The 15374-nt window shown below is 32.0% G+C and overlaps 1 protein-coding gene across 2 annotated transcripts; it reads left to right on the top strand.

Moving 5' to 3' along the window:
• Positions 1-3248: 3248 nt before the first annotated feature.
• Positions 3249-14855, top strand: LOC143052495 (uncharacterized). Of its 2 annotated transcripts, none has more exons than XM_076225541.1 (2): positions 3249-3302; positions 13500-14855. In XM_076225541.1, exons 1-2 carry the CDS (start codon positions 3261-3263, stop codon positions 14808-14810), a joined length of 1353 nt encoding a protein of 450 aa, XP_076081656.1. In that variant the 5' UTR covers positions 3249-3260; the 3' UTR covers positions 14811-14855. The 2 variants fall into 2 exon arrangements, with proteins under 2 accessions (XP_076081656.1, XP_076081657.1); XM_076225542.1 differs by having other exon boundaries at positions 3254-3354.
• Positions 14856-15374: the final 519 nt, after the last annotated feature.

Below are 15374 nucleotides of genomic sequence, written 5' to 3'. Positions count from 1 at the left end.
ATTTTTTATAGAATAATTATTGTTTAATTAAATTGTAAACAAAATGCAAGTACTAAAAATCATTGCATTTTACAGGTCCAGTCCAAATACATACAACATTTTTGCTTATTTTAAACAAGATTTTTTCCAACTTTTAATTTAATTTGTGTTAATTAGATAAATTTCGAATGTCTAATTAATCTTGCATCATACATATTGTCCTACAGCTATATACTCAATTGGTAATTGCAATAAAAACAAACCTTAATTGGATATCTACCTGTCAATTCAAAGTTGACAAACATCAAAATATTAACAAACGATAATAATTCAGGGTTAAAGAGCAGTATTACTAGAATATAACAGTTATTATCAAATATATATATGAACATCTTTAAATTGTCAATATATGTACAATATCTTTTACTAAGGCCAAAGACATATAATTGTATTAATATGTCTCTTGTTAGGATAATGATGACTTTTCAATAATTTATTTTTTACTGAAGTATACAAATCAATCAACATGCTTTATAAAGTCAACCAAACTATCTTTACATTTAAACTATTTATCAAATAAAAATAACAAAAAGGTGAACTTCTTGACTATAAACAGTTAAAAAATCATTGTAATCAGAATGTAATTATAAATAATCAGGATTACAGGGTATTTTGAAAAGTAATTGATTAAATTAAATTACATTAGTTTTCACATAAACAAACGACAACCACTGAATTACAGGCTCCTGACTTGGGACAGGCACATACATAAATAATGTGGCGGGTGAAACATGTTAGTGGGATCCCAACCCTCCCCCTAACCTGGGACAGTGGTGTAACAGTACAACATAAGCTAGCTAGAACGAACTATAAAAATCAGTTAAAAAAGGGTTTGTATGTATTATTAAGATTAAAAAGAAAAAAAATAAAGTCGGTGTCATATTAATGTTTAAGAAACAAATATATGTTGCGTTTTCCTTTCACCAATATCGTCTGTTACCGACGACTCGGTAGGTGGCACATGTAGAGAAGGTCTGCTTACCCTTCCACAGCACATAAGTTACTTTCACCAATACCGTCAGTAATACTGACGACGCGGTAGGAGGCACATGTAGAGAAGGTCTGCTTACCCTTCCACAGCACATGAGTTACTTTCACCAATACCGTCTGTTACTGACGACACGGTAGGTGGCACATGTAGAGAAGGTCTGCTTACCCTTCCACAGCACATGAGTTACTTTCACCAATACCGTCAGTAATACTGACGACGCGGTAGGAGGCACATGTAGAGAAGGTCTGCTTACTCTTCCACAGCACATGAGTTACTTTCACCAATACCGTCAGTAATACTGACGACGCGGTAGGAGGCACATGTAGAGAATGTCTGCTTACCCTTCCACAGCACATGAGTTACTTTCACCAATACCGTCTGTAAATGACGACGCGGTAGGTGGCACATGTAGAGAAGGTCTGCTTACCCTTCCACAGCACATGAGTTACTTTCACCAATACCGTCAGTAATACTGACGACGCGGTAGGAGGCACATGTAGAGAAGGTCTGCTTACTCTTCCACAGCACATAAGTTACTTTAGTGTTAGTATTGGTGTGGTTCATGTTTCTCAGCCTTTAGGTTTCTATGTGTTTTGTGTACTGTGTGTATTAACGTAGTCATATAAATCAACATCAAGTACAATGAGTTAGTCATGAAAGTTTGGTTAAGTTGGACATTATTGAGTTAATTGCTTTTAATTACAAGCAATGACACGATATATACATTGTATTTCCAAACATAAATTCAAGTATATATATTTGCCTATAGCTAATATCAGTGAGTGCTTGCATTAAGATATAAAGGAGTAATGGACAGAAGCGTAGAAAAAAGAGAGAACATGGTTTATACAATTAAAGTACACGGAATTGATGGGACCCCATCCAGCCCTCATATATTACACTAAATGTTAAACGTTTGAAGTTTTGGAGGTGTTTTTTTTTATTTACCAATTATCACGTGATCCCAACAACATCAACATTAGTCCAAATGCCTTTTACCAAAAGTATGCAATTAGCAATGGACAAGTACACAAAGGTAATCTCCATCTTCGACAACAAATCATACTTTAGTCACAGCATTCAAAAGTCAGGTCATGGAATCCAAGTGATATATGCGATTTCATTTATGTATGGCGTTTCCGGGTATTTTGTTAAAAAAAAGTGATAGTATCTGTGAGTTTGGTGAAATATATCTCTTTTGACATTTGTCATTAGGTTTGAAAAAGGAAAAAAAACATTTAGTATTTATTAAAGGTACACAGGATTAATATTTTAATCATATTGCATTTGGTGCATAATGTTGGGTTTATTTTGTGCTGCTGTTGGTGTATTATGTTCTTAAAATAGTTTTTGTTGTGCTTTATTATTGAGGATGAGGCTTGTTTTTTTTTTTGTTTTTTTTTGGCGTTTTTAACTTATGATCTAATTATCCAGTAGTGGCTATATTGGTGGACACTGTTTTTATAGAAATTTCAAGATATATTTTAAAAAGTTTATTTGAATGTTTTTATTATATTTCAAAAAAAGTATAGTCAAAGACGAGCAAGGATTCAGAGCTTTGCATAAGGATTATACGTTGATTAATTTAATTAAAATAATTTCATTCTGTAACAGCAAAATTTAATAACAAGAAGAACAAGACAACTAATCCGGGATTTTGTATTATGACATTCAATTGTACCCCCTTGTGTATACGACTTGCATGTGTTGGAACCCGGCATCCCTTTTTAAATGGACGGATTCGTGCTTGTTTATCCACCAACTGCTAACCCATTGTTGCTCTCTATGGGGACCGAGAAACATATATACAAATAACAAAAGCGTGCAGTATTTAAGAATTTTCCCCTCTTACCACTTTATTACGGTCTGATGTCAGAAAAGGTATCAGAAGAAACTTAGCAAAATGACAATGATACAAAAATTAACAACGGACGGCTAGCAGAGTTACTACATTTAAGACTCTATGAGTGAATTAGCAATATTTTTTTTTAAATTTCATCATTAATTAACTGACAACAGTACAGTATGGACAAGACCGGGGAAAATGATTCGCTCTCGGAGAGCCTGTTTTTCCCGAGAAAATGAAGAATAAGACGCTGGTAAGTTTGGCTTTAATGAGATAGGTAAGTCTGTGCAAAGTTTTAATAAAGCCCGAATGCTAATTGTAATTTTCGGAATTTTATCCGTCATTGATTTCATTTTCCATATGTGAAGTAAACTTCCGGTTTTTATGAAAAGTATTGTTCTGGTTTTTTGGCTCATAAATTACAAGGTATATGACAATGGATATATAATATAACACTAAAAAAGTACACTTTTATCAGGTAGGTGTGTTTCTAATACCCATAAAACTAATCATGCTAAATTAAGCCATTATCATGACACAAGTGACCTGCTTTTTAAAGACCAAACAGCCTATTTATTTCTACCAGTTATTTTTCCTTAAAATTTTGTGTGAAAGCATTTCATGATTTGAGGAACAAAATTTGATGAAAAAAATTGGGGGTCACCGACTTAGTTTTGTCGTTATAGCAACCTCAGTTTCGTGTTTTCCCGAATAATATGAGGCAGGCATTACCTGTAAATGGGGACGAAGTCTGTATGAATTATTTTTTTGTAACTTAAATATTTGTTTAAAAAAAAAAGAAACGGAAATACCGTAACGTTTCCGATTTTGGTTCTGTTGTTAGGGATTTAGTTGTGACGTTATTTAAATTATGACGTCATATGCAATGTAAACAAAGAAACGCTATCATTAGGTAACATTTTTTCATATCAAGGAATTATTAAAAATGAAATTGGTATTGCGCGTTCCTTCCTATTTTATACTAGACTGATATATATATATTTTACTCAAAGTTTCATACAAACGAGACCGGAAAAAGGAAGTACATTGTACATTTCTGCGCAGGTCCGGGATTTCAAAACACGACAAAAAAAAAAATTGAACGATTTTGAGTTCATTAGTACAATGAAAAATTCGGGAAATTTTCCCGTATTTTTTTTTTATTGAATTTTCTACTGTTATTGGGGACTCCGTCCCCATATTAACATAATATTTGCTTGTTAATGTTATATAAACTCTCCAAAAATCCTTTATATCAAACCTACATGCATAATTCTTGTTTCACGTTAAACAGTAGATTTGTATCTATCAAATACAGGTTCAAGAGTTTAAGACTCATATTGTTTTGATCTTTAAAAATATGATTTATTTCATTCCCGCCAAAAATAAAACGTTAAAATGAAAAACTTTTCCAGTATTAAAAAATATCTACCAGTGACTTCTTCATAATAATTTCAAGAAGGAAAGTGCCATGTGTACTCTTAAAAAAAAAAGCCAAAAAAGTGTATGTCACCGACCTTTCAAAAAAGTTATGAGTAATTTTCATGTTTTTTTCTCGTTTGTTTTGACGAAAAGAGTTGTCTTCCTTCAGAACATTGCATCTGACGCAGTGATCTGGAAGGTTTTTTTCACTATGGGCCCAGGGCCGCTCAAAAATAAATTCAATGGGCCATTTTAAAAAATAATGGGCCATGTTGTCAAATGAGTGGGACATTTGAATTGACTTCTGTAAAAAAAAAAAAAGGATCAGTATATTTTGGCAAAGAGGTGTTGGTACTTACCTTTATGATTTAAAATGAAATCATGGATATTGTTCGTGTGATTTTGTAATTTCAATTTCAATGAATATACAATAACTTCTTCCAACCCCAACAATATTTAAGTTAACCTTTATTTACAATGTTTAAACTGGTACTGTTGCCTCGTTCATGTTCATGGTTTTTTTTGTACTTTAAATTTTGGTCTTCGTCGATACCATACGTATTCCAGATGTTCCGTATCAGAAGACATTTCAGGCATTTCCTCTGCACTTCTTGTATTATTATAACCATCACGGTGACAAGAATAACAGTATAGAGTACCATAAATTAGAACAAAACAACAAATCGCTGAAGTCATGTTTACAAAATGTCAAAATGAGCCAAAGACCAAAAAATGACAAGGACAGTTAAGCGTCTTTTATGGAGACAAAAACTATATTCCTAAAAAGTCTTTGGGGTTCTTCAATCGGAATAATAGCAAGCTAAACTAAATGAGATTACTATTAGAGTTAAATCTCGTCTGTACTGGCCAAATTTCACAAATTAAAAGTTGTTTATAAAAAAATATATCATGAATGATGGTTAATTACGTTTTTCGGGCTATCAGTTAGACCGCATGGTTCTACTATTGCAATAGGAAAACACCCGAGACGTTAAATCACATGGTTCTATTATCATAGGGAAACACCCGAGACGTCCCAAAATTATATAGGTGCTCCTATTATTGGAGGAACATTACACAGTTGTGTACACACACATGGCGGCACGGAACACGATTGGAAATTCATCTGACGATATGTAAACGTTTCGAAACGGAGTGAAAATATCGTGCGCCACGTGGGCGCTTACATTTGTCACTGTATGCGCCATTTCTTGTCAATATGCGCTATAGACGCAGGGCGCACGTCCTTCCTGATCACTGCTGACGTCATAGTACAAACTTTCCTTGCTGTCGCACTATTTGGATGTTTGAAACCCACATTTAAATTTCCAAGAATAACAACTATATTCACCTATACTTTATTATAGGTAACACAAGAGATTAAATGCACGTGTCAGTATCAGATCTTATGATGTTGTTGCCGCGCAAAATTAACCTTAAACCCCATCCGTCGATCGGAATGGACAATCGTTTGAAATAACCTTTTCACCGCTTTTGTTAGGAAAGTCTGTTTTGTCCTCTGTCCCTCATTAGCAAAATTATTGAAAATAAAAAAAAAGAAATGAAAGATGGCACTGGCTAATAACTACAGAGTATTTGACTATATCAGACTATATGTGTGTGGTTTTTTTCGCGTCAATCCAGAAGTTTGCCATAACGAACTCATTTGCTACTGTTGACAGACGGACATACAAAAGCATGGACGGAATTCTTTATACCATTACATTTCCCGATTAAGACGAACGTATAGAAATTATTCCATTTAGTTTGTGAACTCATTACAGTACACACAGAGAGGATGTAATCTCATACTCCCAACACTGATTCTGGTGTAACACAGTGTCACACTGTGAAACACAGATTTCCCTCCCAAAAAACACCAAGTAATTACTTCCATCTGGGAGGGTTTTATGACCTGTTGATTGCAGGTAAAAGTAATTAAAATCAACAAATCATAACCATTACTGCATGGTCTGACAGTGACATATAATTACATGCCAACTATTCTCTCATTTCTTCCTATTTCAATCATTTCCTATTTAGTTTTATTTCTGAAAGCTATAAAAAAGGTTAATGAAATGATTTAAAAAAAATATATATATATATACAAAAAGTATTTTTAGATTAGAAAATTATTTACATTCTTTCATAATCTCATAATTAAGAATGGCAACTTGATATTTACAATAAGTTGTATTTATAGTCAGTTTAAACATATAGATATTAATATATACATGGTTTAAAAAATGATAGTAATGATACAAAAAAAAAGGAATATAATAAAATAATGTAGATTAATTTCATACATATTATATTTATATTATCTTCATTTATTATTTAAATTATTTAAATTCATAAAAAAAAATTGAATAAATTCAATTAAAATATATGTCTTTATTTTCTAATAATTTTACTCCACTTACAGGTGATATTTTGTTTTTTTTAATTTTATGTTTCTTAGGTATGAAAAACCAACACTGTCAGAACAAATACTGAATGTTTTTAATAAATAAAGTTGTGCATGATTCTTGAATAAAATCAGATTATAATATATCTCTGATTAAATTTAACAAATCTCACACTTTTCATCATTTTTTGTGACTGTCATTTAATGACAGGAAACATATGAAATGTTTATTGTAGTCAACAACTACTGGCACACTTCAAAGGTAAACATAGCAATAAAAATCATGGTGTTGGGAGAAACCACACCAAGGTAATAAACAATTAAGGAGTTTTAGGGAGGAATTACTCCAAGTTTCTCCCAATTTCTTCCCAAGATTTGGAGAGTACTAGCTATAGTGTTGCTGGAGTTTCCTGGTGTGACACCAAGTTTTTACACAGTGTAGGGAGTATTGGATTACATCCTCTCTGTGTGTACTGTATTTCTGAATATTTAAGATATATAAGGAAATTAAGATTATAAGTATAATATATGAATTAAAGTTTTTGATTCTAAACGTTATATACATCTATCATGAAAAACAATCCCTGTTATTACTACCTCACGTGTTTTGAATAAACGAGACAGTAACTATAAAAGACAAAAAGTTTTTATTAAAAAATTAATTTAGAAATAATTTTCTGTTGAAAACTACAAAGTAACTAAAGATTTCTCCAACAGGATAAAATATTATCAATCTAAATTGCTAATTTTGGAAATTAAAAAAAAGACAAGGTTGTTGCCGGCGTTGAAAATCGAAATTTGTTTTCAATTTTTCCTGTCATAGTTTTAGTTAAATGAAAGGGAGAGATTTTATGTTGGATATTATTCTTGGAGTACTTGTTTTTGTCATAAGTTAAATTTACAACTATTTTATATCTTTTGCCTTACAGCTAATTTCCTAATGCATGTAGGGTAAAACTTTGGTTGGCTTCCTTGCTTTGTTTGTATAAATGTTTATTCGAGCTTGGTAATTAAGATTGACATCTTCATATATAGGTATGTAAACCTGTATGAATATGATATTTAAATTGAATTGGACATTATCAAAATATAATTATACAAAATATACAAACAAAGCAAGCAACTAACTAAAGTGTTGATCTACATACATTAGGAAATTAGCTGTAAGCTTCAGTGAGATCAGGCGAAATGTTTATAATTTCTTCTTAAGACCATTTGAAATGAAACAAATGACAAACGACAATGACCCTTTGTCATAGTTATAAGATTTTGTCAAATAAGCAGTATAAATAAATTTTAACTTCATTTCAAGATCTGACATTGTTTTACGAGAATCATCCAGACATCATTTACATGCATACGTTGCCAGTATGTCAAACCTTCTAGCAATATTTTTTATCGGCCTGACCTTCTGAATACTCAATATTTTAGAATTTTGACAAATTGACATTAAAATTAGAAGGATCAAATCATAGGGAACATATGTACTAAGTTTTAAGTTGATAGGACTTCAAAACTTTATCAAAAACTACCTTGACCAAAAACTCTAACCTGAAGCGGGACAGACGGACGAACGGACGAATGGACGCACAGACAAGAAAACATAAAATGAACATAAAAAACTTTCACCTATCTAATAACCCCGGTAACCTGTACACAATCGGCGCAAATGAAAGACAAAATCTACACAAGTGAAAGAATTAAAAAAAAATGAAATGCAAATCAGCGGAAATAAAAGACAAAATCTACGCATGTGAAAGAATAAAAAAAAAATGCATATCGGCGCAAAAAAGTCGAGATCAAAATTTATATTTTATTGTTTTTTTATTAGAACGAAGGTTATATATAGTGTAGTATCTTTTGTGTCCATTTGTGTTAAATTTCCACAAGATATCAGCTCGACGCTTAATTCCTCTTTTCTTGGGAGACTTATTTTTAAGCGTACACCATGTTGGAATCCGTGAAAAACGCGAAATAGGACATTTTAATTTGACGTTTTTTTATTGCTAGAAACAACGTCATAGAGCTTTTATGTCACTACCAAGTTGCGTTAGTTGATGCGCATAAACAATAGGCTGTTTGGTCTTTAAAGTTTCATTGATTTGTTGATAAGTCAAAAGCAAAATTTAAAGTCTATAGTACATCATTAGTCCAAATAATTATGACGTCTTGAAAGGCTATTATAATTTTTTTCTTTGATGCCTTACTTCGTCTTGAAAGGCTATTATAATTTTTTTCTATGACGCCTTACTTCGTTGAAATAAGTCGTCAAAGAAAAAATTATAATATCCTGTTCAACTGTTCAAGGCGTCATAATTATTTGGATTAGTACATCATGCACATGTATAATTTACAATAGCCCATATATTTAGATAAGCTCTTTTGGTTAACGTTCAAAGAGTTTATCCAATTTCGTTTTCAAATAGAATTCTTTCGGAGCAAAATCAAACTGTATGCCATTTGACAAATAGTATTTTCCATATTTAATAGTGAAGGTTTTGTAAAATTTACATTTGTAACCGTAGAGCATGATTCTTCTTGCAAAATTGCATGTCTTCTACGGGACACAAACCTTGGACCTCTGTGTTACTAGGCAACGCCTTCAGCTATCAGGTTCGTTTGCGCCCAATACACTTTCACACCCTACACGTTTGCACCTTGCACGTTCGCACCCAAGGTCTCTTCGCACCCAATTTTAAATGACATTCCAGTTGAATAATTAGAAAACCAAGATTGTTGTTTTTAATTGATTTGATGTAAATACTGCATGTATTTAGCTTGGTAAGGGAAAAAACATTGAAGATTTTAAATGAAAACACGAAAGGTTTTATTAAACAGCTTATAGGCCCCTTTGATCTGAAACAATGAAACAAAAAATCATAGCAATGCACTAACCAAAACATGATTAAAATTTATTCAACACAAAAAAATACGTTGTCATATATATATAGTCACTCTTTATTTTGAAACTTAGCAATACACTTAACCATGTTAACCAAAACAAGATTAAGATTTATTCAACACAAAAAAGCACGTTTTCTCATTTTAATTAAGGACAATGACAACAAATATACTTATAGGAATACATTTGCCAAAACTTTTAGTACAAAGTTTATATATAACACAAAACCAATAAAAATTGGGTGTGAACGTTTAGGGTGCGAAAGTGAAAGGGGGTGAACGTGATTGGGTGCGAACGTGAATGGGAGCGAACGGACCCGGATTCACGCCTTCACTGACTGAGCTGAATTAGTACTTCCTTAGATCAACTGCTTACTGCTCAATAAGTATGAAGTATCTACCACATGTTCTAAGGGAAGCAATCCCATCACACATTTAACATTCATGTGTGAAAAAATATGCCTTTTTTACAATGACAATAGAAAAACCCTTTAACCATGTTAACATTGTTTAGCAATACTTTTCCGATGCTGTAGTCCACGAGCGTTTTAATTCAGGGTATTTTTGCATTGAACTTCCTAAATGATACATAAGCAAGGAAAATAGACATGGTTCGTCACACTATTTGTGTATCAGCAAGGGTTATTAAGGATAATGATTTTGGCAAGAATATCGTCTGTAACATGTGTAAGAAAGTTTAAAGTTTTGAAGATAAGCCCCATATTAATTAAGGATTAGTGAGGTTATTGACGATGCAATCGATGATCCAATTGATTATGCCCTAATGAAAGGTTACTTTTCTGCCAAGCTATCAACATCGGAGAATAGCAACAAACCATTCTCTCTCAATTGAAAACAATGAGCCATTGCATTGACTACAGCTTTAGAGTTCCATCCTTGAATCAAATATGTATACTTCACAGTAAACATTGACTAATAATGATGATGTATTTATCTTCAATAGTAGTAATAATTATTCTAAGATTCAGTATGCCAGGCAGCCTTTTCTGTTATAATGAATATGAGGGGAAATAAGCAACATGCATCTTTAATTCAATCTGGTATTTAAAATGCCATGAGATTTACTCAAAAAGACAAACTTTATAACAAAGTGTGCGAACATTTATCAAAACACATATAAACTTTATAGAGAATTTATAGTAAACATGATAAAACATGCAGTCTTCACCCTGAACAGCAGCCCAGGCGGCAGCCTAGTCTTGTAAAATTGCTCTCATGCCTGTAAAAATCATATCTACAGACCAACAGAATCTAACTTTAAAAAATCTAAAATTGAGCTCCGGGCCTGTAGATTTAACAGTTCATTGTGAAGACTGAACATGGTTTAGAAAACATTCAATGACATATAAATCTGTAGTAGAAAAGATGCCTTTATGTTAGATAAAAGTTCTCTGAAACTAAACAATACAATCCAATATAAATTTAATCTGCAGCAAAACAATTCAACATTGTTCAATGAAGTGGTTACTTATCTCGAGCTCTAATAAAAAAAAATGAAGCATCTTTCAACCCACTGTCAGAGTGCATCTTGATTTGCTTGGTCTTTATTAACCTCTGCTCCGGTATAAAGGATAAAATCTTTCAGTAAAAATGTTCTGAATTAATATTATGCTATAAAATCTTAATTTAAATCTATCTACTATTTTGTACAAATTCAATATAGAAAATGATCTCAAGGAATAAAATTAAATAATTTGCCTACCTACATGTACCTACCTACCCATACCCTGAAAACTTCAGTCGGGGAGGGGAAACAAAGATATTTTTAATGTTGGCCTTACAAGGTTGTTTTTTTTACCTAAAAATGTTTTGGAATTATTTGGAGATTTCCATACACCATGTACACTGTACATGTGTGCCATTTAGAATAAACACTGTAAAGAAATATTTTACCGGTTTCCTTCTATTCATCTACATGTAGATCTCCTCTTTTATTGACTTAGATATAGGAAGATGTGGTGTGAGTGCCAATGAGACAACTCTCCATCCAAATAACAATTTATAAAAGTAAACCATTAGAGGTCAATGTACGACCTGTTTAGTTGATCTCATTGGGGTCTAAGCATGATGCAGGATTGGTGGATTTTTTTATAGCTTGACACTTGAAGGTTTTTGAAGAATTGAGCGTGAAAACAGGGAAATGAAGTCCACACTGGACACAGGAAATTACATGAGCTATTAAGGCATAGAGAAGTGGGATACAGGATTCTCATTAAACAATCAGCCGGATCCTGGAGAACACCCCCTCCCCCAATGAGACTCACTGTTAAGATCATACATGTATGATACAGTCCTATTTCGTGTCGATCTGACCCCAACTTGATTCGGCCCATTTTTTAAAGTCGATCCCACACATAAAAGATATGTGTATTTATAAGGAATAAAAATAAAGATAGGTTATTCATAAAGGTTTTATGAATTTAATATGTAATAGCAATATAAAAGGTGGACAGTCATGACAGTAATAAGCTGCTCTTTGACAAAAATACTTTCATTATAAATTAATGAGATATTTATTTGACATTGTTTGAATATATTATTATTTTGAAAATTAAGGTGGTACCCAACACTTTCACTAAAATTAATTTGGCTCTTTTAATTTTCATAAAATTTTGTCTAAGTAGTATTTACTTTGACCCTTTAACAAAACTATAAAAATTTCAAAAATTTTGAACCAACCGTTTTGTCAGAAAAATTACACTAGTTATATATAGCAGTTTGACAAACACCAATTTTGATCATTGACAAGCTTTATATTCCTTTTACAACACAACTTTATTAAAACGTTTAGCTAACTTTACAGAGTTATCTCCCTGTAGTGTTAGGTACCACCTTAATCAATTTATTATACATTGTAATCATGATAATAAAACATCCAATAAAAGATCAAACTATATTGTTGAGTTAATTTTGTCAATCCAGCTGATTTTAATTAAATTCAGGGATTAGGACTGGCATTACATTAGCTCATGCATATTTTTATTTATTATTATGGTAATATTACATTATTTTTTCATACAAACAGTACCAATTAAAGTTATTTTCATTTAACTAAATATAATTCATCTGATTATTACTCCAGTATTAGGCATACTTCACTTGTCATGAAGCATAGATACATTTTCTTGGGATTGGATTGACTTGGAGCTTCATCAGTTTAGGACCAGATGGGTCTAATACCATATACAGTCATAGGTCACAGCATTTAAGACCTCAAAATTATTTTGTCTTATATAATATGTCAGTTCAGAGATATGGTAGTTAATTTAATCTTTCCTGTGACTCCCATCACCACGTGATCAAGATGTAGGCATCATAATTTCCAACACATGATATGTTGAGTGAAAGGGTGAATTCTGGAAATTTGATAAAAAAATGTATGGAAATCAACCCAACAAAAAAAACATAATGCAGTTGGCCATGAAAGCATGGCTAATGGGAGATAATTAGTTCATACTGAAATTAGAAATATCAGTGAAAGTACAAAATGTACACTAAACTGTTACTCAAGATTAGCCATACCAACATTTGCATTGTTTAGTAATTCCAATTGGAATCAAACATTCAGTAGGAAGCCAATATTTTCTGAAGCTAATTTTAGCTCCAAAAATTGCCCAAAATCATAATTTCTTTCACAATTTGTCAAAAATGTGCTTACTTTTGAGAATACAATTTACTCCTATGGAAAGTTTTGCTTATTACATGTTGTATGAAAGATTTTGAAATAGACACATTTAAGAACAAAATGTGGCTTTTTTTATATAATTATTTCTTGATAAAGTTTAAGGCCAAATACTAATATATCTTTGCTATACAGAACTTAAATGACTTAATTGCTCTATCATTAAATAGTAAATACTTTTATTTTACAGAATTTTATTCAGAGTGAACCAAGAATGGATTCTAAACAGTGCCATGTTTGTGGAGAAATTTTCATTAATGTTAGCGTTGTCTGGTCCCACATAAGTAGTCATTCTAGGAAGGAGATTTACGATTGTCTGGTTGCATTCAAATCATCTTTAGAAATTTTTATGAAACAATATTTCGCCTTGAAGGAGTATGTTGACTCATATTTAATGAAAGGAAGTTGTAAAGATAATGACAAAAATGGTGAAAATAGTAGAACAGTGAATATGGCGGGAGAAATTAACAAGATCAATAGCACAATGAATATGGTGGAAGAAAACAATATCACAGTGAATATGGTGGGAGAAAACATTAGTACAGTGAATATGGCGGGAGAAAACTTGCATTTAGATAAACACTTATTTCAAAGAAAAGATCAAAACTCTGATTCAAAAACATCCGAAAGAATTAAAAATATCAGAAAAGAAAGATGTAAAAGCAATCATGAAACAAATGAACAAATGGAAGAACCTGACGATGATGTTGTTGTTTTGTCCGAAACTGATTATAGACATGAGACAGAAATTAATCATGTCGATAATAGATTTATTTCTGATAATGATAATTGCAATAAATTTGATTCAGAAATTGAAGATAACTCTTTTTCAGCATCAAAGGGAGACAATTTAAATCCTACATCTGGAGAAACATCATTTTCAGAGCTAACAAATTTACAAACAAAATCTGAAGTAGAACATAATTTATCAGTGATAGATCTTTCTGAAGTTGGACATGAAGAGGAAGACATGGATACAAAGTTTGAGATGACATATGATCCATTAGTAAATGATCACCATATCAAAACATATCAAGAGAAAAAAAGTGAGAAAACTGAAAATATGTATATGTATCCAACATCAAAATATAAGGGTGGAAATAATACAGATAATCATACAAACATGCCAGATATAAAACCTGTACATGTCCTGACAGGAAAAACAATTCAGATGATCGCGAGAGAAATCAGTTTAAACTCTGGAAGGGATAGAATCATGAAAGAAACAACTTGTGAAGAATGTGGGAGAACTTTTGCAACTAAATTTGTCCTACGTCGTCACATGATGTCCCATACAGGGGAAAGAACTCACGCATGTCCAACATGTGGTAAAGGGTTTATCGGTAAACAAAATATGATGGTTCATCTCCGTGTTCATACTGGTGAAAAACCTTATAAATGTTCTTACTGTGGACAACAGTTTTCTCAGTATGGTACATTATACCGCCATAGAAAACGTCATACTACTGACATGAGAACTGCAAACCGTACAGCATTTTAGAATGAAATAATTAGCTTTAATAAATGTTTATTGTTGTGTTTTTAATCAGTCTTTGTTTCTATGGGCCTAGAGGCCTTCTCCTTGTAAACCAGGGAATGAACTGGGGCAATTTCACAGTCCGGATTTTATTTCATTTGATCTGGCAATAAACCTGAGTTGACATAAATTTACAAACACAAATATTACAGCTAATTTCCAAATGAATGTAAAGGAAGACTTTGGTTAGCTTGGTTGCTTTGTATGTTGTACAATTATATTTGGATAATGTCCAATTAAATTTGAATATGATACATGAATATGCAGGTTTAACTATGTCATATTACATATATATTGTTTTGAGATGTCAATCTTAATTCCAAAGCTTGAATAAACAATTATACTAACAAAGCAAGCAAGCCAACCAAAGTTTTACTCCACAAATATTAATAAATTAGCTGTAGTTGGATGTAAATATTTGTTATTACCCATTGCTTGACATGTAGGACTATGTAGGTAGGATATGATGGTAAGGATCAATACATGTCAGTCTAGCAGATTTCATCTGACTATGATCTCATTTTCATG

Source organism: Mytilus galloprovincialis, chromosome 11 (genome assembly GCF_965363235.1).
Source record: "Mytilus galloprovincialis chromosome 11, xbMytGall1.hap1.1, whole genome shotgun sequence".
Lineage (NCBI taxonomy): Eukaryota > Metazoa > Mollusca > Bivalvia > Mytilida > Mytilidae > Mytilus > Mytilus galloprovincialis.
The sequence above is the reverse complement of the archived record's forward strand: the minus strand, read 5'-3'. Positions and strand labels throughout refer to the sequence as shown.

Excerpts from the sequence above, each read along its gene's own strand:
- LOC143052495 (XM_076225541.1), top strand. The coding sequence starts at position 3,261 with ATGAAAAGTATTGTTCTGGTTTTTTGGCTCATAAATTACAAG. Across the intron at positions 3,303-13,499 it reads TTTGGCTCATAAATTACAAG|AATTTTATTCAGAGTGAACC; the intron begins GTATATGACAAT and ends TTTATTTTACAG.